The sequence below is a fragment of the Ammodytes marinus genome, assembly GCF_949987685.1.
Source record: "Ammodytes marinus genome assembly, chromosome: 13".
Classification (NCBI taxonomy): Eukaryota; Metazoa; Chordata; class Actinopteri; order Uranoscopiformes; family Ammodytidae; genus Ammodytes; species Ammodytes marinus.
The window spans coordinates 6,863,457-6,890,108 of NC_137217.1; the positions used below are offsets into that span (position 1 = coordinate 6,863,457).

Here is a 26,652-nt window from a genome sequence, read left to right on the forward strand (position 1 = left end):
CCACGAAAAACAAAAAAAGGCTGTTTTTAGATAGATGGTGCTTGGTTTACATCACAATACACTTCTTGAGCACATTAGAATTAGAAACAGTCTCCCTATGTTAGGCTCTCATATCTATACCTAGAGAGGAATGCCTGGCCCTTCAGGCCAAGAGTACATTGAGTTCAACGACTCAAACTGCCACTAAAGAACAAGACTGCCAAATTTGGAAGTAGCGCAATTAAGCTCTCAATGTCACCGTGGGCAGTGAGCAATTCTCCAGAGGCGAAAAATGCCTTTTCAGAGGGAAGCCCTGGGACAAATGAAGCTCGCCTCAGCTGCTGCCGGGTAAACTGATCCGTCCAATGCCACGGCAGGGCACAGGACAGGGAGGGAGGGAGAGAGAGAAGGAGAGAAAGACAGAGGGACCGGTGGAAAGAGAAGGGGGGGTGGAGGGGTGGTTTCCCCTGCAGGCATGTCCACTCAGCTGTTGACCAAAGATGACAGTAGCAAAAAAGGAAAAGAGGGACACGAGACCAAGAGATAAGTGGAAAAAAAGAGAGAGTGAGACATTGAGAGGGTGAGATAGGGGTAGTGAGAGCGAAAGAGGCACAGGAAAAAGGAGCATGTCCCTGGCAGTGTGAGTGACAGGCGAGAGGGACCCCCTACTCAGAGGGTAAGTGGGCACCCATGGAGGGTTAGGGCACAGGAAGGCCAGGCCTGACCTCTGTACCCCCTCCCTCAGACGTCTGGCTCAGTCAGGGACCGGGAGGCAGTGTGTTAAGCCTGTCTGGAGGATCGACCCACATCTGAGCTCCTCAACACATTAGCTGAACCCCGGACACCACCACCTCCAGCTATTGGAAACAGCACCTCTGCAGATATACTGACACGGTTTCCCTTGTGCAAACAAACAGGCCACAACTCCCCAGGAACCAGTGCAATCTCAACTGCTATTGGGAATGTCACTTATATGTAAACTGTGAGGGGAATAAGTCAAACTTGTCTTTTAGCGATTGATTGAGCACGCAGAGATTTGAACTATGTTATGTGACATGATAACTGATATTAACAAATTCAATTGTATTTGAAATTTGACATGGTTATGGATCTGTATAAGCTGTTTTAAATAAGTGTAATATAACACATTGAAATAGCCTAGAGGAAATTATATGTAACACTCAATGATGTGCTTCTGCGTGTGTGTGTGCGTGTGTGTGTATGTGTGTGTGTATGTGTGTGTGTGTGTGTGTTTGTGGGGGATTGGCTCTGGAATTTCTAATCTTTTGAAACTTTCATTATGACATCTGTCGGCCTAAAACAAAACAAAATTGCTCTGGTTTGTTTTTTATTGCCCAGTGTACGTTTCTGAAAAATAAAATATGACATTTACTTTTTTTCCCTCCACAAATTACAAAGCAATTTTCCAATTTCAGTTGAACACACAGAAGAAGAAAAAAAAGTTCTTGGCAGGCATTAGCAGTCGAGTAGCCTGCCTGTCTGTAACAGCTCGATCTTTGAAACCCAAACATTTTTAAAACTGGTCAATTTCACAGTTTCAGCAGATTAATGGGAGCATGCAGAAGAACATTGCTGCATAAACACACTCTTTGTTATTGTTGTTTTTCCTCCGCAGGTTGCTGGCGAACTCATGCTGACATCAAAGCAGCGGGCCTGGAGATTGGAGGCCAGGCAGTGGAGGGCGAACGCCTACGGAGTGAGAAAATAAATGAAGGAAACCCAATAGCTCCTTATCTCAGACAGATCCCCCCTCCTCCTCTGAATCGCTCATATAAACATACAAACACAGACACACACACACACTGGGCCTGACAAGCAGAGGCCCTGTCCCCATGTCAGGGCCCACAGAGAAACCTCCCCCTGGGGAGAATACAGCAATCAGACCTCCTCCACGCTCCTTCAAAAAACACTCACAGACAACATATTTTGCCATGTTACTTTCTTCAAACCAAATAGAAAACCTCTCCTCTACTGATTGCCAAAGGCCGCAGGAGATAAATAAAATTAAAGGAAGACGATGTGTTTTTTTTTATTATGCAGCTCAAGAACAAAGTTGAAATGTCGAGAATAATGTGGAAATTATATTTTCTGAATAAGGACGAAATAAATGTTTTGAGAATAAAGACGACGTAGAATTATGGGAACAAAGACGATATGGATCATTATATCATAGGCAAAACACTATTCACTATATTTGGATTTTGCATTCTATACATGAACTGTTGAGTTCATTCTTTGACATTGTATTTCCATTTTATTCTCGACATTTCGACTTTATTATCAAAGTGCACTTTTCACTCCAGTAGAACTTGCTTAAACGCGACAATGTGGATGTGATGTGTTTCAGATTGTTTTTCCAGAAAAATACTGAAATCCCTCACACTGCTAACGTGATACACAGACTGCTTTGCTCTTAAAGGAGTTCCTCTGTTCTCAGTGCTACTTGTATTAATACAGATTAAGTTCCTTTCGCCTGTCCTAATCCCTTCCCCATCATTCTATTCATTTCCACCTCTTTTGGTCTTCTTTATCTACAATCTATGTCCTTAAATCCAGTGTAGTTATTTTCATCCCTTCTCTATACCTTCTCTTCTCATCCATAACCAGCTAGTCTGAAGCTTGTTTTAACAGTGATGACCCTGGTTCTCATAGGAATGGTTTCCAGCTGGCACCAAGGGGAACGAGACATGAAAAGTGGCCCACTGTTTAAAACATACAGTCACAGTTTGGGAAGCTTCCAGTAATGTCAAATGGTATGCAGCCACTTCTTTTACACTTAAGCTGCTCGACCCATTGCTGACGACCCCACTGGAATGTAAGCTGAAGAGAACCGAGCTCATCGCAGTTGACTCAAATTACCTTTTCTTTGACGTCTCTTGGCTTCGAACGCATCCATCAGCTCAACTAAAAATTAGCTGCTAATGGGTTTTTAATGAAACTGTAACAAATGCAGAAAGCTATTACACAATGATTAAAGAGAGGGGTTTCATTTTCTCCTAGAGAACGCTGCTGCCAGCCAGCGCTGGGAGTACACATTTTCGCACACTCTCTCCTCCCATTGAAAACACTTAGAAATGGGAAAAAAATTGATATATCACCATTATACTCTGCAATGTGTATACAGATACCAACACGCAACAACCTGAACACGAGCTAGATTTAATGTACTTGCATGTACAATGTCTTACACGCAGTCTTAATACAAAGACCCATATTCTTAAAACACTCAGAGCCTTACAGCTGGAATCCGTGGCAGATTGGAGGGATTAGAGCCCGAAATGAACCCAGATGAATATCACATTGTGTGACATTCTGAATAATTATCTCAATGAAAACAGCTCATTACAAAAAATCTCTCTCTCTCTCTCTCCCCCTCCTTCAAGTAATTAAATCCACTACTGGGAAAAGAAAATCCCCATTTACAATGCATGTACTGCACTAATGAAATATTACAGTCCTGAAATGTACACACTTTGCTGTATTATTTCCACTTAACTGGTGCATTCCTTAGCCTTGATTTTTTTGAGCAAGTAAAGTATGAGCCAGTGTAATGGAAGCAGTACAGCTTAAGAAGAAAAATACACCAGTACATAGTAAAACGCAACTACAACTTCATGTCACAAATACACTCAACATTGTAATGTGTACAGTGTTTATATTGTGGAATAGCTGGCCAGTTTTAAGTACAGTTATGAAAAGTAACTAAATGTGCTGTTTCTTAATGTGAAATGTAAAGCTTTCATGAGTCTTACTTTAAAGTCCTTCTCAAGTACAATTTATTCTGTGAAACCACAAATACTACTACGCACACACATATTAACCATTGGATCTACAAAATATCCTTAAAGTCATACGTAGGAGAGACAGTCCGTAAAAATACATACATACATACATACATACATACATACAACTATTATTACTACTTTGTAGCCAAATCAATGATGTGTAATGTGTGTTTTTCAAAAGCTTCATACCTTTATAATTATCACAACCACAACAGAGCACAGACAGACTTGTGGGGAGGGGGGTACAAGGATTGCAATACCAGAAGTGTTACTAAGCACACTGCATCCCTGCAAACCGTTAACAATGAAAGCACTAGGCTAATTTTCCAAGCATATGCCTTCATTCCTTCAGAAGCCCAAAAATATAACATGTTCATTGAAGAGTGTGTGGGGGGGGGCAGGGACATGGAAAAGATTCCAAAGCATCTGCCAACGGGGAGAATGCACAATTACAAAACTATTTCACTCTAAAGAGCGAGGAATCACAACGACAGCGCTGGTGATGTCATGCTGGAGGTCTCCGCCAAGAGTGCCTCCACTGTACCCAAGTCAAACTGGCTATGTTTAATATCTGCCTGCAGCATGCCCAGAATAACAACAAAGAAAAACAAGGATCCAAGTTACAGAGCAAACCCACAGGGAGCAACAGGACTCCTGATTCCTCACTATTTCATTTGAACATCTAGTTCAGGCGATTGTCCATCCATTTTCTTCATCTGAGAGGATACAATCGGCTAACGTTGTAGTACAGATATTTCACTGAGGGTCTGACTCTGAGATCTGTACACTTGTTAAAATATTTGCTACACAGTAAAACCATCTTAACTCTACATAGCCACAAGCCAAGCCCTAAGCTCAGTGTGCTCCTCAAACCAATTCAACGCTGTGCAGAGGTCTGCGAAAAGGCATGGCCACGGGAATCTCTGTAATGTTACCCTTTTAAATGCATTTTAGATCTGATATGGACATATTACTTTCACTAGAATTGGTTTATTAATCTAGTAAATTATTTAGCAAGTGTATTTACGCATGGTATCAGATACTTTGTTATGAAAATACTTTTTTCCGAAGGTCATTTGTCATCTTTGTGCATTCTGACTGTGAATATTACAACAACTCATAAGGCGTTATCAGAATTTAGCTTTTAGTACTATTACACCTGACACACCTACTGTAACTGTTGTCTCACTGGTGAAGGGGTGAAATGAGCCAGACAATGAATGTGACCAAAGAGTATAAAAAGGATTGAGAGTAAAAACGCAAACCAAAAGTCAGGCCAGACAAGAAGAAAAATAGGAGTTTGACAACAGGAAAGTGGTGGGGGGGAATCAAAAGAGAAGGAGACACAAAGAGAGAGTGGGAAGGAGGGAGAAATTGTTCCTGATTTAGATCTGAGAGGCTCTGGTCCTTCAGATGTCTCCATCAGCTAACCACAAGCCCAGGCTGAGCATGTGAGGCATGCTGCTTACGCTGGCACAGCTACCCCCCGATGCTAATAACTGCAATGTGTTAGCTACAATAAAACACTCCACACAGAACCCACACACACACACACACACACACACACACACACACACACACACACACACACACACACACACACACACACACACACACACACACACACACACACACACACACACACACACACACACACACACACACACACGCACAAGCACAAAGAAACACACACACACACACACCCACACACAAACACTCACGCACCTTTGTCAATTCAACTTCGACACACATGGAGGATTTCCCAAACGCAGAGATACCTTAAATCTAACCTGATAAATTATGTTCCAAATAATGACCAGCCCATGGTTATTTGCATATCAGTTATCAGGTAGTTAATCTATATAAGAAAACCACTGTTACTTTCCTTTGTATTTTGGAAAATAATTAATCATCTTTACAGATGGCAAAGAAAATCCCAATAAATTCTATAAAGATGTAAACAAAAATCTAATCTTCTTATGATGGTCAGAACCTGACATGAACGGCCATTCATCCGTCGAAAAAGGAACCATCCCCGTTCCTAGCTATGCCCATTATTTCATACACAATATTAAGCACATTAAACAAGACATAAGCAGCCCTTTAACAATGTAAGCACCAGCCTCTGAGAAGTTGCTGAGGCCATTCAGACATTTTAATTGCACATGTGATGTGCAGCTGGAAGGCACACACTACAGTGTTCTTGGAGGCTATCAATGTTCGGAAATCAGCAAGATAGAATAAATCAAACAGAGAGAAATGGGAGAGGACTTTCCATCAATGTTGAGAAATACCAAAGCCATATTTGCAGGAGGTTTGAGCACGCAAGTGGAATGCAATGGCCCTTTGTTTGCATAGCTTTCATACACCGGGTTCCAAGGCATCTGAGGTACTGTCAAATCAACATTCATCAACTTGCCTGAAAGATGGAAGACTGTCAACTTTGAAAAAAGAAATCCTTTCAATTTGATCTCTCTCACATCTTGGAGCCATAACCCATTCCTTGCCCATGCTCAGATATCTGATTGTCTTCATCAGTGTAATTAATTTTGTTGAAAATAATTTGCAATGAAAAAAAGAGCCTGTCTGTCTATGATACTCATACTAATTCTGAAATGTCTGAAAGGGTAGAAGTATGATTTTAAAAGGTTAGACCATTGTCTGAAAAAAGATTTGAACATTTCAAGTTTGCATGCCTCTAATACCTGCTTTATGCCCATGTCTGCAGTTTACAGACATTGTTGGCATGGGTTTGTAAACACAGCTTGCAAAGTTGTAGCAAGTAGCAGAAGATTATTACTGGTGGCTTAGATTTGAGTTTCCACTCTTTCCCCAGTTCAAACTAAATTAGAAATCCAAGCATTAATGAAATAGAAGACGTATTAAATCTTAAAGTTGAACTTGAAAAAAATATGTGGCACCGCAAACATTAAAAAACAGAAAGCGGTTTGCAAAAAGAATATTCAAATATTTGGATTTTGCATACGATATTTAATTTTTAAGCCACATCTTGGAATCTGAAGCGTTTCTTTCAACTTTTCAAATCTAATTCAGGTGTATGAAATGTATGACCTTACCTCATACCCCTTGCAATCTCTGTGACGCTGTATGTCAACCGGCATCCTAATATCTCTACTCTTTGTTCTGTCATCTTGAAATTAGAACTCTTAAAACATTGTTGCAAAAACAGCTACTTTAAAGCATGTGAATTCCCACCATGTTTGTTATTTTAAGAAATTAACCAATGTCAAGCCAAGGCGATACACCTCTTTATAATCTTCCTGGTTATTATCTTTTTAGCTAACAAAATGACTTTTAAAAAATCTCTTGTTCTTGACATTTTGTGAATTTATTAATATTTCATTTTCTTCTCTTATCTCCACAATACATTACAGGCTACTACTGATTCTAGCAGTAGAATCTAACCTAGACACAAAGTGGAATGGGTGAGCTCCTTTTGAAACACACTATGATCATATAAAAAAATACATACAATTTTCTATTGATAGAATTTAAATACAGTAGTATATAGATAGAGGTTGATATTGAAAAAGAATGTGTGCTCAAATACCTTGCCACTGACTGGCTCAGCATGTCTGCTTTTCCCCATTAAAATGTGAATGGCGTCATCATTTCTATAATAAGTGTGGAATTATTCATAGGTCAAAGGGGTGAGGGTCTGTTAAATGGAGCACACATCCACCCTCAAACATAAAAGACGGACCACCCACAGTTTGTGTAATATGGAGTCATACAACCCACCTTTCTCCTCTAAGAATTACATGCAGAGGTTCCAAGTTACTGTGTTACTCCTTTTTTTGACTTTCTGTGTTACCCATAGTAAAACAAAATCTAAAATAAAGTTTACAAGACCATGCATGAAGAGGAATACAGCAGAAAATGACCTAAAACTGGTTTCCTTTAGAACAAAAAAAATATTCTCACTAAGTCACAACACAAACAAAAGGATCTTAAAAGCAAAATAAAGCCTTAAGAATCTTTCCTAATTGAATCCAATCACTTCTTATAGTGTCGGTTTAAAATTAAAGTCTTATAAATCAAATAGTGTTTCTGATTCCAACACATTATCTTCCCAGAATTTCTGCTCCAAATAAGCGCTCATTAGGGGAACATTATCCTTAATTGCAAGGTAATCGTTTCCCAGACTGCAGTATCACCAGGAGCACCCAGCAAGTAATACGCTCCATTGAGGGCTTGCTATAGTCCGGATGGCCTGAGAGCAGGGATTAGACCGTAGAGCACCAGCATCCTGCCCAGAGTGTATTGATCACCACTTTGACTCACTGGATGCAGGAAGCCGCCGGGCCTAATTTTTCCCCCGACTGCTTTTCCTGTGTCTGAGGAGCTGGAGTAACCTCATCCCAGCAGGAGCCCAAAGCTACATCCAACCTAAAATACAATGCAGTGTAATGCTGTGGGTTGAGTAGTGTTTGCTGACACACAGGCGGTAGTGGCAGGGTGCGAGGCCTTCTTCTAGAATGACACACTTGTGGTTTGCTTTCTGCAGATGCTTGATCAGTTTGGAATGCCAAACAGCGACCAGAACCGTGAGTTACTCTATGTTTAGGCACGTGAAAGAGGGGACACACAAATACAGCATAGTAAATTACGCAAGTCCTACAATTGTATTTCGAAAACTATGAACTGGTCTTATAGACCCAATGCAGGATTACTAACTTGACTCTGTTGTTCAGGGACTTTATGTTCAAACGATTTCAGCATCAAAGCCTTTGTTAGATGTCGCTGCACCAAGTAGATTGGCCTGAGACTACCAAAATATAGTACATGCGAAGAAGATCTATCACTATCACAAGATCCAGCCTTATCTCTTAATGTATTCAAATCTTGGGACTAAAACAAAACATTTTGATGCTACAAAGCTGCAATGTGAACCCCACAATTTATTGCAATACAAGAAAGAAGAAGAGAAGAGGTTTTTAGCATAAAAAAATGTATGTCTGCTGTTATAGGATAAGTTTATATAAAGGCCTGACAAACTATAAACAATTTGGAGGTTTCAACTTCATAAACATGGAGATGATTCCTTTTTCTAATGACAAAATGGCCAGAAACAAACATAAGAGGATCTGTGTGCAGGGCCCTGTATAAGCATTCCCAAGCACATATGCTCTGATGTTCAATCTACTTCTGTCTGTCTATAGCTCTCTCTGTCTCTCATCACAACGCTTGCTCTGGCTTCCAACCTGCCTTGAGGAATCCACAGTGTGCCAACATTACTCCATCTTTTTATTATTTACAGTCAGGGATGGGTTTTGTTACTGCTACAGGGGGTTGCATTCAAGGAAAATAGACTCTCCAAAGCCCCATGTCTTCGCCCTCTGTCTCCCCAGTCCTGAAGACAAGGCCCCGCTGAGCTGATGATCAGATGGATTTATGGCGCAATCTCTGTAAGCCATTTGCTCCCTGCAAGCCGGAGAATCAAAGGCAAGATTTCCGGATGGCATTTGGACAGAGATTATCCAGTTTGTGCTATCTGATTGCAAACTTCCACAGGCTGTTTTCTTTTACTTGTTTAGCTTTTTTTTTCCTTTGTGTTTTCTTACTTGTGAAAGATGAGTTGCACAGCACAAACAGACTGGTTCTCATTCTGTCAGAGGAGACTTTATAGCATGAGGCTGATCGTGAAAAGAAAATCCGATTGCATGTTTGATGTTTTAATAGATAACAAATGACAATCTGAAGAATATAGTTTATCATTTTCACATTAGAACATGTTCACACTCCATCAACAATTATCTATCTCAATTTAAACAAGAGGGAAAGCACCACAACAACAGATTGCTACAAAAGGCTTTACACAGAAGCTGGTCACAGTACATATATCCCAGGTTTCTTTTTAAGTGGGTTGTTATGGAGTCAGGTTTGGGTCAAGATTTGAGCATGATAAGAAAAAATTTATGTTGTTATTAATTACATTACAATTCATTTAATATAAATTCATATATTTTCAAGTATGATGTCATACTGCCGATTCGGACACTGGGTCAAATGTGCTTGAAATCTAACATGGCACTCATGGCTTCAAACCCACATGTTAAAGCAATAGCATCCACAATATAACGATACAAAAGAGGAATCAATAGTGCATTACAATGTTTTGAAACGTGTGTGTAATTGTTTTTATATTAAAAATGTCACATAGATATCTGATTTACTTCCATAATCAAAGTAGCAATCGGTTGTCTAGTAGGTGGGAGATTTAGTAATGGAACAACAACTTGGGTTTTTTAAGAAGTCTTCAAAAAGGGCTTCCCTCATTCACATGTATTACCCATTATTTAGGAGCAATGAGGTTTGGTGGTGTAAAGCCCTAAAAATAGTTTGGAAGGAATAGTAGCAGAAGAAAGGGCCTAGTTGGACCATGTGCCAAACCAACAAGTCCCAGAGGCACCTCCCCAAATCATCTTGAGGCAATGCATCAATCAGAACCTCCACATCAGTGGCAAATGCACTCAGCGGCCGTAAAACTCTCAGATCAAGCGGCGAGCCGAGCCAAAACCAGAAAGGCCCTCCTCAGTAAACCCAAGCCCTTATCTTTGTCTCATAAAAAGTAAAGAGTGCCTGAGAGTGTTATGATCCACTGTAACTGCTGTCCAGCTAGTTCCTCTCCGTCTTTGCTGATCACACCTCATCATTAACATCTGGAGCAGTTTACCAAGATGTCAGGAAGACCAAAAAATGTGCTGGAATTTTTGCAACATTACATCAATGTTAGCCGTTAGGTCTTTCATTAAGGCCTGAGTTCAATCCTGCCAATTTCTGTTACTGCTAGAACGAGCTACTAATACAAGAACAAAACAAAACAGCCGCACAATAAATCTTATCTTCTGAGGTTGTATCCATATCCTCATCATAGAGCTGTAATGCCTTAAACCAAAGGCTCAGCATCACGTCAGAGACCAGCTCCAACCCACATCTCAGACCAAGACTTTAAAATGACCACCACCAAATGAAAATAAATAAATACAACAAATATAGAAAACTGTCCTGGATATGAAGAGCCTGGGGTGCGGCTGGTAACAATGAATATTGTTGCTGACTTCTTACATGGCATTTCCATAGGGCAAATAAGATACTACATGGAGACCTTAAGAGTTCTATTAATGACTTGAGTTTCCATAGGGGCTTGCAGATTTTAAAACCATTGTATTATCCTGTACAGCTGCTGACATTTTGACATTGTTTTTTAATTTAGAATGTGCTCATATTAAACAGTTTATTCATATCAAGTTACTCAAGAGAGGCCACATTAAGTGTGTCTTTGCACAAGAAGAAAGAAGTTAAAGTTGACTACAAAACCCTTTCATCCCCATGACCAATCTCCTGTTACATACATTAAGCTCTTTGGCATAGACCAGGGCTTAGTCTAATTTCACATAGCGATGTCCACCCTAATAATTTAACTCACACATGAATTACAACCATTTACATTTTGGGACCTAAACGGAATATAGAAGAATACTTAGCAGATCAGTTACTTCAGACAGGTGCGTAGGAGAGTGGGAAGAGTAAATCCAAAAGCGAAATACACGTAAATTCACCATCTTACTTGCAAAAAAGTTTAATTGTTAAATAGCTTTTTTTCAAGAAAGATAGTGTGCAGATTCACTTAGAAGGAATATAAAAACATATAAGGGCACCAGTGTATAAACTAAGCAAAGAACAAGAACAAAACCTTTTCAGCAAAACAGTTTTGTACAAAATAAAGCATGATCAGTGTGTAATCTTCAAACAATGGAAGAAGCAAAAACATAATATTTCAAAGCTTGCTTAAGAGCAACACTGACTTCAGGACAGTTTTTTAATGGCCTCTGGTTTGTAATAATAATGTCCAAAACAAGTTGACGACATCTCTTCTATCACCATACTTTCTGCACTACAAGTCCTCATTACAGCTATTTTAAGCAATTACACTGTCAGCAGGAGCTGTAATCTCCAACTGCTGCTAAATGCCCAAATTTCCACATTTGCTGGAAACTATAATTGTGAACTGCACTTTGTGCTTTGCAGATGGGCCTTATTGAGCAATCTGAATATCCCTAATATTACCCAGTTCCTCTCCAGGGGAAACAGGAACATTAAAAAGGTCCAAATAATTCCGGTCAAATTACACAACCCTTAATGAACTTCAAAAGACCTACGGATGTTTTTACAGGCCAGCGTTCAGGATTTAACAGTAATTAGGAAAACAAACCATATTAATGATATAATTTATCATTTCCACACTTTGGCCGTATGAGGCCCACCGCAAAGTTCCTTTCTCTACTGGACAAAAGAAACACTATTAATCTACTAAACTAAAAATGTAAGATTTTCCGTACACATATCAATTGTTTCAGGTCTTTTAGAAATGCTGTGGGCCATCACCCAAATTACTTGAGGGCTTCAGGGAGAATTGTCATGGCCCAAGTTTTGCATGCATCTACTGTATGCCAAACTCCCTGCATCCCCGCTAGAATCTGATTAAAACTGGATCAGTGCCTGACATGTATATGAACAGGATATCTAAACTCCAGGGGAAGAAAATCTTGTTTCTGCGAGACTAATGTGACAAAGGCCTACGGACCTTTTCCTTCAATCAAGACAATTCTCTCCGGGGTAAGCACAGTGGGGAAACTGCCACCAGAGACATGACATGGCAAATATTGCTGTTTTTAATCATGTTGAGAGTCTAACAAAGATTAAATAAGAGTAATAAAAGTTACCAAATCACACAACTCCACAGCATATAGGCAAACTGGCTGCATTTTCTTGGCTTAAGAACACAGTAGTCAGCCTGCCTCCCACTCACATTGGAGAGAAGTGTAGCGGCTCATTTAAATTCCACATGCTAGAAGGACTTCTGCTGTAAGTCTGGCTTTGCTCCAAATTATGTCTCATGGGTGTACATACCACTGAATAATTTGTCCAAACGTCATTTGCAATTCCCCAAAAATCTTTTCTTCACTGGAAGCCTTTTAAAAACATCTGTAACAAATAGTTGTTTTGAGACTACATGCATTACACCAGCACTGGTAACGCTACATGACCTTAAGCTGTGTATGGAGCATAAAAACAAGTTTAAAGTTCCATCGCACTAGAAACCTGATCACATGAGCAGTAGCCACCTGCATAGTATGATATTTACCATTAGTTCTAGGCAGCTCAGGCTCATGTGTTACAAATCTTTTTGCCGCAGTCTATATAATTAGCTGTAATTGACTTCCCTTGAAATGTGTTTCTTCTGGGACATCTGGCCTTGAAACTTCAACCCTTCCCATAAAGGGCCGGCGTCGAGCTACACTTTCAATTTTGCAAACTGCATGGGTGGCAAAGGTAGGGCCAGGCTCTTGCAAAAACAAATCGGAGAAAAATACCTTTCATATACCACGCTTCAATTATGAAAATGAGTATCACTAAACTAAATACAATAATATAAATATTTCTCTTTGGATAACGGTTCTCAGATTTATGTCCGTGATGATGCATGGCAGGTCTTAAAGTGACATTTCAAAAACTTCACAGGTTACCTTTGAGCAGCCATATTTGAAAGGGATGTGAAACAATCTGAAATTGTTTATGAATTGAATTCCAAATCTTGTTAAAGATAATGAGAAGCACTGTTCACTGTTTGGAGAAAAACATGAATTGGAGACTATTAACAGGCTAAAGGGTGAGAGCAGTAAATAGCACTTGTCAACTTCAGTAAATTCACCTCAAAGTTTTGAGTTCTGAAGATTTCTGGTGAGCGGTGAATGAAGCTGTCCTTTTTAAGGAACCAATTTGCTGAATGAAAGTATTGTGCTTTCCTGAAGGAATTGGACATATTGGCAAAGTAAAACCAACCATTTTTAAATGAAAAAAAGATGGGAGGAAACAATAGCGAATAAATGTATTATGAATATAAAAATAAAGGCAGATGCATCTCTTGATGAATGGCAAGAGCATTTGCAAATACTTACTTCTGGTAGTATGGATGACAACTAACTTTCATCCCCCAACTCTGAAATGTGCTCCTCATTGCAGACTGCCAAAACATTGCCATTGTGTTTTTTTTCCCAGAAGCTTTTGAAAATCACCTCAATTAGGCCTTTCACACCAAAATGAACCAAGAGTCAGTTCCAGGCTGGTGTTGGGGTCAGTTCAAAACTGGTTACAGCCTTATCCCAGTTATGAACCGGTTGGTTTCACATCGACCGGAGACAGCCATGGAGCCGGCAAGAGAGCAACGTCATGACGTCACTGTAAACGTGTGTGTACGTCACCCGACGCCGCTGCTCTTGTGGCTAACGCTAAAGCTACCGCTAGCTTTAAGCACAACAACAGCGGCGAATACGTCTTATTTTTACACTTGTTGGCTCTCGCTTTGCTTTCTTAAGCAAACAGGACCCATACAGCGTATTCTCGCCGGTCAATTTGATCGCTACGTTCGGTAATTATGTTATGTTTACGTCTCGTAGTAGCGGTGTTTTTAAATATGGCGGGCATGAGGTTTGAGTTGCTCTGGTTGGTCAGGATAATCCCTCCCCCAACCGTTCGCGCAAGCAGTTCTTATCAAACCCTGCTCAATCCTGGGGTATGAGTTCCCCCGGTTTTTACGGCCCGGAGCAGGCTCTCTGGCGGTGTGAAACCAAAACACTGGCTCTAACTCCGAACAAGCCCAGAACTAGCTCCGATTTTGCGGCGGTGTGAAAGGCCTAAATGAGGCAGTGATTTATCTGCTACTGGTTTCTTTGTTTGCTTTCCTACTTTTTTTCCGATGCATTGTTCATCTGATTAATTAAGCCTGGATAAGAAATACATAAATAACTGCTACTTGTCAAATTAACAAGCATTGAGGCCTGCCTACAAAGTGCCTCACCACAATTTAGCAAATTGGGAATGAAATAGTTAGCTCTTTTGTTAGCAAGCATGGCTGCAGTAAATTAGTCTATAATAAAGTCTCCCCCTGCCCTTATAGAACCAAGACTCATATTCTCACTTTGATGTTTGTGTGTGGGGAGTAATTGGCTGCCATCATGCCAGCTCATTAAAGATGGAAACCTTAGAATCAGAGGTAACAGGTCAGAAACAACAATGGTATATTAGGGTTAGGGTTTATATTAGGCATTAGGCAAAATTAGCCCACCCTTGTCTGAGGGGCCACTCACACTAGGGCCGCGGCCCCGTGCCCAAGCTCATTTGCATACTAAAGTCTAGAACGTTTGGCTAGTGTGACCACGCCATGCGTATTCCAGCACGGAACAGCCCCTTGGCCACGGCACACTTGGGAGAGGTGTGCCGTGGCCAAAGTACAGATGCTAATGAGATGACACGCGCACAAGCAAGCGCACAGGCGGCGTTCCTGACGTGAATTTATTAAGGATGCATAGTCCGTTAACGTCTACTGCCTTACTAGTCGGCACCAGAATTGCCCACCACTTGGACTTGTAGCTACATAAAATGTGTGAGAATTAACGTGTGTGTAGGCCTAGGTGTGGGCTAATAAAAGGGAGAGAGCTAAATAGGTGAGCGCAGAAAGCAAAGAAAGAAGGTTTTCGTGTTTACTCACGTTGGTCAGATGATTTTTTTCTTTTTGCTGCACAAATATGAGACTGTCCACCGCGACCTATTACGTCAAGGCTACATTTAAAAAAAACAATAGCTTAAAGGGATAGTTTGGAATTTTGGACATAGGGCCTGATTCCCAAGTTAGCCTAAGTGTTCTTTATCATTGGAGACAGTTTTCAACACATTTCATTCAGTCCTTCTAGTTTTATAGTTTGCTCGTGCTAGGCTAGCGCACCTGATTGGGGTCAAACCTAGCCTGCTACTAAAACAGTCTTACCCACACCCGAGGCAAATCAATTATAACGCCAGACTATCGATGTAAATGTCTGTGTTGATAGAATAATGTTAGAAATAAAACCAACCTCGCATCGCTGAATCATCGCATTTTGAGGGACTACTTTCTCAGTAGCAGCGGAATTTTACTTTGCTCCGGCTAGTTGTGTAACCGAATCACTACAGCAGAAAGTAAACAGAGCAACGTGGGACAGAAGCGGAAACGAAGGACTAGGCACCACGGTGGTTCAGTGTGCATTTAGGAATTGTAAAAATAAACCCTACAGATGTGCACCACAAAGTTTCCACCAATTTCCAGTGGCTTGTTGCTTCTGGTTTGGACTTAAAAACACCGGTGGAAACTGTTTGCAAACGGAATATTTGTAGCGATAATTTCGATCGGACGAAACCCCGCAATCTAAAGAGCATTACATCACTGAAAACGAATGCGGTGCCATCAGTCTTTTCAGATGCATCAACAGCCACTGATGAACAGGTAATAACGTTTGGTAGGCTACACTAGCTAATAAAGCGGGCCCCTTTCATAATGTTAGCCTACTGACAGATTGATGACAACGTTAGTGGAGATTATAGTGTTGGATACAACAAATTCCTCATAGTCGTCTTCAAAAGCAGACGCATCGCTAAGTCCTCCAAACGTGGCCATATCTTGTTAATTAAATAGGCTAATAAAATTCCTTTGTGCACTGTACTCTGCGTCTGTAGCAATGACAGCGGCAGATAAACAAACTATTAGAGCCTCCAGGTAATATCAATCCGCCGCTACCGAAGCCTACTACCAGGAATATAACGCTGCTGCTGAGACACAACAAACCCCTCAAAATGCAATATGCAAGGTTGGTTTTATTTCTAACATTATTCTATCAACACAGACATTTACATCTATAGTCTGGCGTTATAATTGATTTGCCTCGGGTGTACTGTGGAGTGGGTAAAACTGTTTTAGTAGCAGGCTAGGTTTGACCCCAATCAGGTGCGCTAGCCTAGCACGAGCAAACTATAAAACTAGAAAGGCTGAATGAAATCTGTTGAAAACTGTCTCCAATGATAAAGAACACTTAGGCTAACTTGGGAATCAGGCCCTATGTCCAAAATTCCAAACTATCCCTTTAAGGATTCTCGTTGCTCTAATGTGGAAGTGATGCAAATTTGGCCGGATGAAAATATTCACAAACAGTCATATAGCCTACAAGTAGACTACGCTCCAAATCCTAAACGCGCACGGTGACGTAGGCAAGGTGCAATCGTGCCCAGGCCACGAGCAGTGTGACCACGGGCCAGCGGGGGGAGTGGGGAGGGGGGAATCGTGCTGAATCTTCCTGCAGCACGGAACAGGCAAACGGCCTTAGTGTGAGTGGGCCCTAAGCATCAGACTAACTCGAAGTTAACGCGCAGGGGACATAAGACTCCTGAAGGCCAAAGGAATTAATGTTGTTTATTCAAGAAACAGCTACTGTTAAAAACAGCAAAAATGTATACAGTATAAAGTAAGCTTTTTTCTTTTTCAAACAGTATTCATTAATATAAAAAATTTAATTATTTGAAAGTCTTTAGACAGGTGGGGAAGGTGAGGCACGAAATCTTTATGTATTTATTTAGGTAGTGGAGGTTTTGTCTTTTTTTTCACCCAACTCACAAGGAACCAGGACTTTCCCCCAGGTATCTGTCCAAACAGCTTTTACACCTTGCATGATCGTGGGGCCTGGGGTTCTATACCAGGATAACATGCAAATGTCTTTCCAGTCGCTATTTGACATCTGAAATGTTGGGGCTTTCTTCAGATGTATGGTTCTTTTATCTCGTCTTAAACTTACTTGGGTTGTGTTTTATCTGCATGGGGGTGAAATAAGAGTGAGGGGTGTGTAGACTGCAGACCACTGAGATGGGAATGGATTCTCATATTTTGTTCATTTACTTAGAACACATTACTTTGAATGTATGTAAAACATCAACACTTTAGGATCCAGCATAAACTGAAAATAAAGCGGTCCATTGCAGTTTTTCTCTTTGTGATTTTACATCAAGTAAGTATTATAGCGAGTATTTTTTCAAAGAGCAACTACAGCACAGGGTGAAGCTTGCCAGGGGTGAAGATCAACATGTTTAAAAGAAAAGAAAAATCTGTATTTGTTTATTTAAAACAAAGACCATTATGAAACGTCTTGGGAACACAGAGAGAAAAAGGAATGAGAAAGCTTAACTTTGCCAAGAGGAATTCCACATAAATAAATATCTGGACAGTCCGGTTTTGGCCGTGTGGGATCAAGGACAACATGTTTTCTCATACCAGTAAAGAACTAACCTGGGCTCCATCCTTCAGCTTGAGGATGCACTCCATGGTGTTGATGGTGATGACTACAGCCTCCGAGCCCAACTTGGTCCAGGGTACGTGAATACGCAGCTCATGGATATGACCGCTCATGAACGTGAAAGGAAGCTTCAGCTCCTACAAATATGCAAAAACATATAAAGATTAAACAACGGATAGCTATGAAACTATAAAATAATATGTTATGTACTATAGTTTTACATCTGCAATGCAGACGACATTGTAAGCACATGTGGCAATATGACTGCTGAGGCTTCAAGCAAATTTTTAACCTTCATCCATCCATTTTCTAAACCGCTCTTTGAAACCAATATTTGAAGACGAGAGGATAGTAAAAGCTGCAGCAACAGATTCCGATTTTCTCAGAGGCAGACACATCACTCTTCAGCATCTTGAACTACTCTGTGTGAGAACGAGTCCCATGGAAGGACACTGCCTGCCCTACACCCAGGCTGAAAACAAGCCTCCTACATACGTTTCAGCCAAATAACTTATAACCAAACATATTTCTGAGGAAAAGCTGTTGTGGATCTGCAGTATGTCTGCTCGACATTGTTTCACTAGAAATTCCTCTTTAAAGTGAAAAGATGATCTCTAAATGCACATTTTAAAAGGGGGGTACGGTCCAAATAGAATGCAATAAAACATGTGCAGAAGGAGGATAATTGCCAAGGTTTTGACATAGCGTTACACATCAAAATCCTAATACAATTCCTTGGCTTAAAGCTCCTTCCAATAGGAGCTTTCATCAGAGTCTCTGTTGGGTTAGGTAGTGTTTTGGTCTGCTCTTCAGAAGCAGTCAGAACTCTCTTGAGAGAAAAGAAAATTCTTCTAACTCACGGCAATTTGATGTAATCCAGACATTACAAGTGTAAAAAAAAACAGTCAATATAACACTGCAGAGCAAAAGTATCTGAGCTAGTATCTCAAACTCCTCCTAAATGACGGTAAAGATACCTTGTTTGAACTGAATAAAGGGGATTGTTGCGTTTTTTTTCTTAATGTAGTCAGGTATTAGGTATTAGTGTAAATGGCTTGATGTCAAAATCAGTGAATATCTCCTCAAGATCCTGTACCTGCACAAACTGTGTGCTCGCTGAAAAAAAAAATCCACCTTTAATACACAGCCTACTCTGTGAGCGAGCATATTGTTAACTACGGTAGGACCCCTTTGTTTACACACTTTAACATACTAGTTTACAGAGCTTAGGCTATGAATTAACACTGGATTTCTTTACAGCGCACTCACAGTACGGAGAGGTAGCAGAATGTGAGAAGATATTCACTGATTTTGACAAAAACTAAATCTTGACAACACGCATTCTCCAGAATCACTGACTCCGCCTTTAAGTGTGTACAGAAACACTTTAACTATTTGTACCATTGGCAGCACTGACCGCTGGCTGCTAACTATGACACATACAGTATCTCACAAAAGTGAGTACACCCCTCACATTTCTTCAAATATTTCATTATATCTTTCCATGGGACAACACTGAATAAATGATGACACTTTGATACAATGTAAAGTGTACAGCTTGTATACCAGTGTAAATTTACTGTTGGACTGACCAAGCATGTCTCCAGACCTAAACCCTATTGAGCATCTTTGGGAAATCCTCAAATGGAAGGTGGAGGAGCGCAAGGTCTCTAGTATCCACCAGCTCCGTGATGCTGTAATGAATGGGTGGAAGAGGATTCCAGTGGCAACCTGTGAAGCTCTGGTGAACTCCATGCCCAAGAGGGTTAAGGCAGTGCTGGAAAATAATGGTGGCCACACAAAATATTGACACTTTGGGCCCAATTTGGACATTTTCACTTAGGGGTGTACTCACTTTTGTTGCCAGCACTTTGACATTAATGGGTGTGTGTCGAGTTATTTTGAGGGGACAGTAAATTTACACTGTTATACAAGCTGTACACTGACTACTTTACATTGTATCAAAGTGTCATTTATTCAGTGTTGTCCCATGAAAAGATATAATGAAATATTTGAAGAAATGTGATGGGTGTACTCACTTTAGTGAGATACTGTAGCTATTATGTGCCATTTAATTGGTCATTAAAACCATTAAGACTGGTCTTGTTCTTGTGAAATTCATTCAACATATAGTACCTAAGGGGCGCCCTTAGCTCAGTTGGTAGGGCCATGGGCCTCGGCCAGCAGCGGACCCGGGTTCGTTTCCAGCCCGCGGTCGTTCTCTGCGTGTCACTCCCCTCTCTGCCCCATTTCAACTCTGTCTCTACACTGTCAATAAAGCATAAAAATTCCCAAAAAATATCTTTTAAAAAAAAACATACAGTACCTGTTCCAGCACATCCAGCTTGAGGTCCAACTTGCTGAGCACCACATCTCCTCCCCACAGTGACAGCTGCAGGTCAGACGGCTTCAGATTCTTGATGTACTTGTTCACATAGCTCATCAGGAGCGGTGTGACATAGGACTCCAACATCTTGCGGCCCTGTCCTGGACACACATTAAAAATAACATTGTGAACACTGTTTGTTTATTTATTTATTTATTATAGTATTTATGTATAGAAGCTCATTTTTTGATCATATAATATATATATATCCAATAATATATATTGAGGTAAAACAAAACTACTTTCAAAAGCCTACACCAGAGAATAGACATTTTCACAGCAGATATACTGTATCTCATAACTAATGGGGAAATCGATATTTTATGACATTATTGATGACTGTATTGCATACAGGTGTACCGGTTTGAAGGCAGTAATACTGTTATGCGGTTGGTTGCCAGCTCACTGGCATTACAACTTAATGGAATGGTGCTGTAATAAGTGATGTTATGAACACATGCGCCCTTTCTGCTACGACAAATACATCTATTTGAAAAAGTATTTGTATGTGAAATTTCATATTAACCTTGAGCGAAGGAAGAATTCAACACTATATATACTCATGTTAGAATATAATTGTACGTGTATATGTTTGTGTTGGTGTTCCAAACTAAGCCAGAGAAAAAGCTTTTTTATTGGCACACTGTAAATTAAACATCATGAACAGGGAATATGGGTTGGAACTGCTGCTTTTTAATACTGTGGGCCACAGTTCCTTACAGAGGAATTTTTCAGTTACAGTTCATCGCCATGCTTCGTCACGTAATACGTATTCGTGTGGTGTTTCCTGAGTCTTGGATTTGATTCAGTTTGCATTGTTCATGCAGGTGGTATGTAATTCTAAAAGGTATCTATGCAGTTAGCCTCAAAATATTGAAAAAATGTCTGTTCAAGAATATTGCCTCAACTATAATAAATTGGATAGCAAATCATATTCTAGTGTTGGCTGCTTAAATCTCCTTTTTTTTAAACACAAGGTGTTTCTGTGAAACAGGCTTTGAGTCTTGACAAGCATGTACAATGTGTAAAGTATGTGGTTCACTCCTGTTTCTACCAGCTGTTGAACATTGCTCAACTCCGGCCCATTGAGTCCCTAGGCTAGCTGTGAGAGGGATCATTATTCCAACGTTTAATTCATCCCATATTGACTGTTGCAATCCGCTTTTTCACCTGCCCAAACAACACTTTTCTGAATTGCTTGCAAGTGGTCCAAAATGCTGCTGCCAAGCTTCCAACCGTGTCTTCCAAAAGTTCTTCTGTAACACAAATTGTATTGTATCTTCTTACACTGGCTTCCCATCACATTCAGAATCCGGGTCATGATACGTGAGATAATATTTAGAGCCTTGCTTGGTCCAGCACCTGCCCACATTAAACAGCTAACAGCAGCACTACATCACCAGAAGGAATCTGAGGTCAGCAGCGTATCAGGGCTCCTTGGTTGTTTCTCTCCTGGCTCAAGAAAAAAAAGGGAGACTGCTTTTGATATTGTGGCTCCTAAAATGTGGAACTTTCTCCTATAAGACAGCCTTAAATAGCTGACTGTTTAGCTTGTCATGTCTTATTTGATGTTATAGGCTACTTAAGTTGTTTGTTGTAAGTTTTTAAATAAGCAGCCAATTGCATTTTATACATCTGCATTTTATACATGTTACTGTGTATTTTATTTACTATTTTCCCTTGTTATTGTTAAACTGTTTACTTTGAAAAGTGCTACATAATAAAGTGCTCACCATATTCTAACTTAGGCAGGCTGGAGTTGGAACTACGTTTGGTGATGTAGAGATCGCCATCCTATTTACACTTAACAGAGGCAGAAAAAGAATACCTGTTGCAGTAAAAGGTTGGCGTTTCGCAGTAAAATGTTTAACTATGCCACTATGTAGTTATATTTTAGTAGAATAATTATAGGAGGCTTAATGTTTCGATATTAGCCAACTTGCTACTTTGTCGTCACTACTTATGCACGCGACTCCACTTCCAAATCTACAGCAATGCAACCGTACACTTAATTTGGTCTTCCCAATGACGCAGCATTTTCCTACGCAGTAAGAAAATAACTTAGTGTAGTGTAGTTAGCCAGAGAGGCTTCTGTCATTATAGCTATGCACACCAAAAACAGCAGCAGCAGAAGCTAAGCTAACTGCTGAGAAGAAGTCGTAATAACTTCGTTTTAGCTGGCTAAAACATGTGGTCACGGGTAAAAATAGAGAAAGCCCCTTCCTTACTTGACTCCCGCTTATATCCTGTGGCTATTTCTTGAATTCGACGTTTGTTATAACGTTTTCATCCCGTTAATTGATGTTAGCCACATCTCGACACGGCTTCAGTCTAAACGTCATCAGTAAACACCGACGCGGCTTCCGTATATGCCTGGTGTTGCCTTCTAGTTCTGTAGGAAGTTTGAATATTGATGTTCGGTGCACATATTCAAACCCCAAACAGCCTAGTAGTAATTCGGCACTTGAAATGCTATGTAATAGTCTTCATAACTGGAAGAAATTGTATATCAAGAGGACCGACTTCAATGACAACCTAATATAGGCTAATCCATCGGAACATCAAACGAAATGTCTTGTAGCCTACACATTTGTCACGTCCTATTGCGATTACTGCAGCATGTGGTAGCCGTGGTGCCAGTTGGTTTGTAATTAAGTAAAAGAGACGCACAAAACTGGTGCTTCAAAGTCATTATTTGAATATTTCTAATCAAAATGTTGTAGACACACGAACAAGATCTCTATTTAAAAAGGGATTTACGAGGAGCACTTGAAGGCAACATTGCACGTAATTTTCGTATAGGCTATTCCTTTGCACGCCCATTACCCTTATATGGCAGAAGAAGCGCACCTTTGCCGAGGGTGTCTTTGATAAATGCAAGTTGCAACAATAGGCATCTCCTGAATGGTGTTTTACATTCCCTTTGCAAAGCAGGTTCCTTTTCAGTGACACAGATTCGCTTCAGATAATGAAATCGAGACCTATGGAAAAGTCAATGGAAGTGAGTAATGAAGGCTATAGGCGACACGAAGGATCATTGCATTTCGGTCAACCTTTAACGACTTATGTGGTTTCTAACATCTCATTTGAGGGCTAGGCTGATTTTAAATGGGACATGAGTTGTCATTATAATGTTAACATATGCAAGTGGGGGCTTAATGAAATGTACATATGTTGTCTATTGGACTATTAAATCAATAGGCAAATCCATGGATAAATAAAATGCTGATGCAAATACCATAAGCTATAGGACTATAAAGTAAATAATTTAAATTAAAAATTAAATTAAAATCGGGTTTCTCCATTGGGCCTTATTTTGTATTTTCATGACCATGACCTTGCATCCTAGACTATCTGGTTTATCAAATTAATATAATCTATAGTGAAAGGCAGGGTTAAAATGCATCTGTTCTTGACAATCCAACATGAACACACTGGTCATTTCTGTGGCCAATGTCCTCTTTATCTATGTCGAATCTGTCTCTAAAACACTTGTTTCTGCACTTGTCAGTTTCTGCCACTGGGTCGTTTTTAACAGATAGCCTAGATCATATAGAAATGAAAACGCACATCACAAACAAATGAAACACTTTGCAAAACTATAGGCCTAAAGGACTAGGATTATTTTGAGTTTATTTTGATTGTAAATGTCGACTCAAAGTGATTTTATTGAATTATTATGTATTATTGTTATGACATTGGAGGCAGAGTATAGCTGACAGTGTCAGTCCGTTGTTGCGGGTCGTGTGGTGGAGACCATATCAGGTCGAGACGAGCGCAGTTTAGAAGCTTGCTGTCAGTGCACTGCAGCCTCTCCCCCGTCAGCTATAGATAAAGCTTCCTGAGTTCACAGTCCACGTAGGCAGCTCACCGAAGAAGTTCACCATGAGGCTGTCCACTCTGCCATCCGTGCGTCAATGTGTGTGTGTGAACTCTCGCTCAACATTACTGTCATTATTCTGAGGTCATGTCAGGCCAAGGTGTCCTCTAACGTAATGGAGGAAGTAGGCCTATACTTGATATCATGTCAATCAATGAGTGTTTCGGCCAGTGACTAGTTTAGTTAACCTGTTCACTAGTCATCAGTTCCAATGGTATTCTGGTAGAAACTTATAACGCCGTACATTTTATAAGTAGGCCTACACAACAATGACGAAATAATTTGTCTATTGTTGTTTTATTTAATGTATGCTAGGCATAATTATTGTGATAAGATAACATGTGTGGTTTTCTATTTCCCGTCCAGGACAATATCCATTAATCCTAACCGATATTATTTTTAAAAAGCTGGTTAATCAATGAATTGATTTCCTGCGGTCAATGTCTCAACAAATTAAAATTAAAATGAACTTGGAAAAGGTAGAGACTTGTTGGACTTATAATAGCTCACTTATGAGAGGAGTGTTTTTAAATTATATATTTGTATTATATCAATCACAGTATTCTTATTTGTCACCCCCAGCATTACAGTAGGCCTATGATGTCGTGTATAGGCTTCAGAATTTTCTGATTTATTTAAGTTGAATTTGTTTTACTATGATCGAAACATAAGATCTAGGCTACAGGTTACATTCAATTTAGGAGTAACTTTCTCACACAATTAATTGCGAATAAAAAAATGTAATCCCTTAATTCTATTATTTTACCTATATGTTTATTAATATTATTATTATTAGGCTATTATTATTGTTGTTATTATTATTACGTGTACATCATGTTATATTTCTTGGGGATTGATTATTTAGCCTAATATTATTATTAATATTATCATTTTTGTATGCATATTAAAAAGCTCCGTTGTTTTTTTGTAGATGCCAGTTTGCTCGAGACGGTGCATGTTGTTGCTGTTCCGTTTAGAAAACAATTAGAGGAAAGGCAGCAGAGCGTAACTGGGCCTATGTTAATGCCTTCTCTCTCCGCAGCAATGAGCGCCGTTTAAATACAGTTGTTATTGTAGCCACTAGTTCCAGACCCTATTTGCGACCCCATTAAATATAAATGCTTGGTATTCTTTTTCTTCTTCTTGCAAGCAATTAATCGGATTGTCAGGTGAAAATAAAGTTTTTTAAACGAGTCATCATCAACAGCCATAATTATGGCTAGTAAAATCATGGAGCCACAGGCCCCGAAGGCCAAGTAACACAGAGACAAAGACAAAGAGATGAGGAGAGTGTCAGAGAGAATCCTATACTTTGTCCTGCCTTACGAAAAAAAACCCAGTTTAAATACGTCAGCTCATTCTGTCACAAGCCACAGCCCTGATGGTTAATATTCAAGCGCAATTTGATCCGATCAGTGACCGCTCAAAGGTCAGCTGGGAATCCAAATCTTGGAATGTATATGTATTTACACAAATCTAGGTGTTGCATGACGTCCAAAACGCTCACCATTTCCCTTCGAACGTGCTCCGTAAAAAACTGGAGGCCCCTTTGGCGTATATTGTGTAAATGAATCAATTGCAGAATGTAGCTCTGATTTGTAGCCTATAGAATATCTTTATTTGTAGTAACAGTACATGCTACATGTCCTTAGTTAAGTGTCACTGATGTTGTAACATATCATGAATGTGCTTCATAAAGATTGGTAGCAGGTGGATGTAGGCTAAGTCTGAGATATAATAGAAAATGATATGAAAAGCCAAAGCAATTTTATTGTATTCTACTATTGTTGTTGTTTGTAGTGTGTGAGATGTTAATGAACATTGATCGTTCCCCCCCCCCCCCCCCCAAAAAAAAATATATATATAAATAAAAAATAATCTGTTGACAGTATCGACCACACTTCTCGTCTCGCTGGGCTGCTTCCTCTGACTCCTGCTGCCGCTTTACAGGTCAAATGTGATATGAGAGGTGATGCAGATAAAGCGTGTGATACGGCTGCTAATGCGACTAATATAATACTAATCAGCCTCTGTAGACTCTTGAAGATAACAATTCTGAGAGTATAAAATAAATAGAGCTAATCGGTGGTTGGTAGACCATTTTGCACAAATAAACATAGCAGGGTTATCGTTTTTATTTGGAAACATAATCAGAAATCACTGAAAAAGAAACAGACATAGCTCTGTAATGACCTTCCTGTCCGCAAGACATCGTCCTCCTGAAAGACGTTTCATTGCTGCTAACTGATATCTGTTGCTCTCCTATAAAAAGACCAACACTAAGCTCTGACTGGCTGCAGGCTGTAAACAAATAGACTATTAATTTGATGGACATCGTAAATGGTTTCATCTAGATAAATATTGCTGTTTCATAGGGGACCATGGTGAAATAAAGACAGATGCGAATGCAAATGTATAATGGAAATA

The 26,652-nt window shown here is 39.9% G+C and overlaps 1 protein-coding gene across 2 annotated transcripts in view; it reads right to left on the bottom strand.

The window, feature by feature from the left end:
* vps13b (vacuolar protein sorting 13 homolog B) overlaps positions 1-22,675 on the bottom strand; it is a 379,499-nt gene extending 356,824 nt beyond the window's left edge. For both annotated transcript variants that reach the window (XM_080038971.1, XM_080038972.1), the window contains exons 1-3: positions 22,574-22,675; positions 20,286-20,446; positions 17,953-18,096 (exon numbers count right to left, since the gene is read on the bottom strand). In XM_080038971.1, coding sequence (XP_079895097.1) covers positions 17,953-18,096; positions 20,286-20,432 — 291 coding nt within the window. In that variant the 5' untranslated portion in view covers positions 20,433-20,446; positions 22,574-22,675. The remainder of the gene's footprint in view (positions 1-17,952; positions 18,097-20,285; positions 20,447-22,573) is intronic.
* Positions 22,676-26,652: the final 3,977 nt, after the last annotated feature.